At 37.8% G+C, this 2,500-nt stretch overlaps 1 protein-coding gene across 1 annotated transcript in view; it reads left to right on the forward strand.

Annotated features, from left to right (window-relative positions):
- LOC101847737 (fatty acid-binding protein type 2) overlaps nucleotides 1-2,500 on the forward strand; it is an 8,636-nt gene that overhangs the window by 1,192 nt on the left and 4,944 nt on the right. Inside the window, exon 2 of the mRNA XM_005101616.1 lies at nucleotides 2,075-2,184. Within this exon, the coding sequence (XP_005101673.1) occupies nucleotides 2,112-2,184 (73 nt within the window). The 5' untranslated portion in view covers nucleotides 2,075-2,111. The remainder of the gene's footprint in view (nucleotides 1-2,074; nucleotides 2,185-2,500) is intronic.

A 2,500-nucleotide genomic window follows, 5' to 3' on the forward strand; every position in this document is an offset into this window, starting at 1 on the left:
GAGGGAGAGAAAGAGAGAGAGAGAGAGAGAGAGAGGGGTTGATTATATTTATCTAAAGAGTGTTAGCAAAACAACCGCAGGAAAGGGAACAAAGGCACGACAGGACGACAATGAAATCCGAACTTAAACATAACCTGATACTCGAACAGGTATAGGAACTTGGATAAAAATAAGGATAGTTGTTTACAAAAGCACTGGGAAGACGGAGAGTAAAGAAAGAATAGGGCAGCTCAACCACCCACAGGGGAGATTTTGTGTAATGTCGTTGCTTTTTTTTTAAGGCAAAGTTTATTTTGCTAGTCGCTACCTCAGAATTGCCAAGTTATATCTACTCTGTATCTAGTTTTGAGAAATTCAACGTAAAAATTGTAAAGTTTCACTCATGTCAAACTTTTTCGAACGCAATTCTTTGAATATCTTTATACCGAGTCCAAATATTCTCAGGATTTTGAGAGAGCAAATAGAGCATCAATTTGGTTACTGACCTCGTGAAGCGCCAGAAAGTTCACAACGATTCAACTCGACAGAACTTCAGTGGACTACATCGGAAAGTCATCTCACCCAAGACCCCCATAATCATCAACACAACGGTGGAGCCCCTCCACCCAGATACTCACTACCATAAATGCGTGTTCTACATGTAATTGTTTGTTCTATCGTTGTAAAAGTATTTTGCTATTTCAGGAAGGGATAAGATGTAGTGTCGGCTATCTGTTGTTGTCTGTGCGTAATTTCGATGGCTTTCCGTTCGCTGTTCAACGTGATACATAGGAACGCCTTGTATTCGAAGGGGCGCATTTAATTAACATCCATTTAATTAAATTTCAACGGACTGTGAAATTAAGAGCTTTGTACTGGAACACCTCCTATTGTGTCAGTATTTAATCCTATTTGTTGAAACCACTTATTATTTCCAAAATCCAACCCTGTGTTCCATTTCATTAAGAAGCAGAGGGTGCAGCCTAATGAAACTTATATGTCTGCGTAGTAAAAAAAAAATACTACTTTGATATTGTACATTATACATTACAGATTATGCAGCTAAAAGCATGCATTGGAATATGCCCCCCCCCCCCCTCCTGAATCTTTCTTACATGCTGTATTATATTGTATTAGATGGGAATGATAGCTGCCATTACACATGCATACCAGGTATCATTTTCCTGAAAGAATTACATTTTAATTCCATTAAGTTGTTACCAGTGTTGTAAACCGATCTGTCATGTGCTGAAGGTGAAGAATAAAAGTTCAAAGTAGAACGTTCATAAGCATAACGTAAAGCGGTATTTGCATCCGGCAGCACTTAAAAGGTTCTGTACAAAATATCTGAGCTTACTTGTTTCTTTTGGTCTGCTTTGGGAGGAAAGGTAAGAAGTATCTGCGGAATCGCTGCCTTATTTTTCTCTTTACGAAAAGTGTTCTGCTTTGAAAGGAAAGTAAAGCACTTGGCACATAAACACTGCTTCCAAATAAGACAGGAATTCTATATATTAAAAAATTGTGTGGACCTCTTTTGGCATCTGAATCTGAATTGTTTTCTGAATTGATTAAGATTTTAACCAAAGAGGCTGATATAAAAAAATAAATACATATGTATAAATTTCAGTATAATATCTGTGACATTATTGCCATGCTGTTTAGAGTATTTGACCGACGTAATGTATGTCCTTTGATAGATCTGCTTTGCAAAAGATTAATAAATATATAAATGCATAAAAGGTCAGAACTAATTCTGCGAAAAGAAACCAAGTCATCTTTTAAAGATTGTAGATCGGAAATGTTTCACTCCCCGTTTACAATATTTCTATCATTTTGGAGTCTTGTCTTCCAAAGCACAACTTCAACCCCCCCCCCTCCCCCCTTGCCTCTCCATGATGCACATGCACAGACACACGCAGGTGCACACACTTACACACTCACACAGATCTCCGTCATTCTGCCTTAAAAGAGACAAATGCAAAAGTTGAAATAACTTAACAAAAGGTGAACCAGTGAAACTGCAAAATTCTAAAGGGGTTGAGAATAAATCACAGACAATTAATGTGCTTTAACACGAATACCGTTTATATTTCAGCTCTTCTAAGCCAATAAAAATCATACATCCTTCAAATATGGCCCAGTTTGTCGGAAGATGGAAGATGGAATCTTATGATCCCAACATCGAAGAATTCATGACGGCATCCAGTGAGTGATTATAATTTTCAACTGATGTGATACTCCAATTTATTTGTCCAGATACCAATTATTAACTTGTTCATCCACATGTCTTGTTAAGTCTGAAACCCCCATTTCTCCGTCCCCACATCTCCCCTCTCCATGTTATGGCTTTGAATATTTGGCCATTTTCCGCAAACGTCTAATTTGAACTTCATAGATTCCTGTTTCTAAAATAGACACTTTAGGAGTCTGCTCGTAAGCTGTTATACATCGTAGGGTCCTCAGCCTGGTCGAATCGTAATTTGTCTCTTTTTAGCGATACAGCAAGCTAAGCAGAGGATTT

This window comes from Aplysia californica, unplaced genomic scaffold, assembly GCF_000002075.1.
Source record: "Aplysia californica isolate F4 #8 unplaced genomic scaffold, AplCal3.0 scaffold00291, whole genome shotgun sequence".
NCBI lineage: Eukaryota > Metazoa > Mollusca > Gastropoda > Aplysiida > Aplysiidae > Aplysia > Aplysia californica.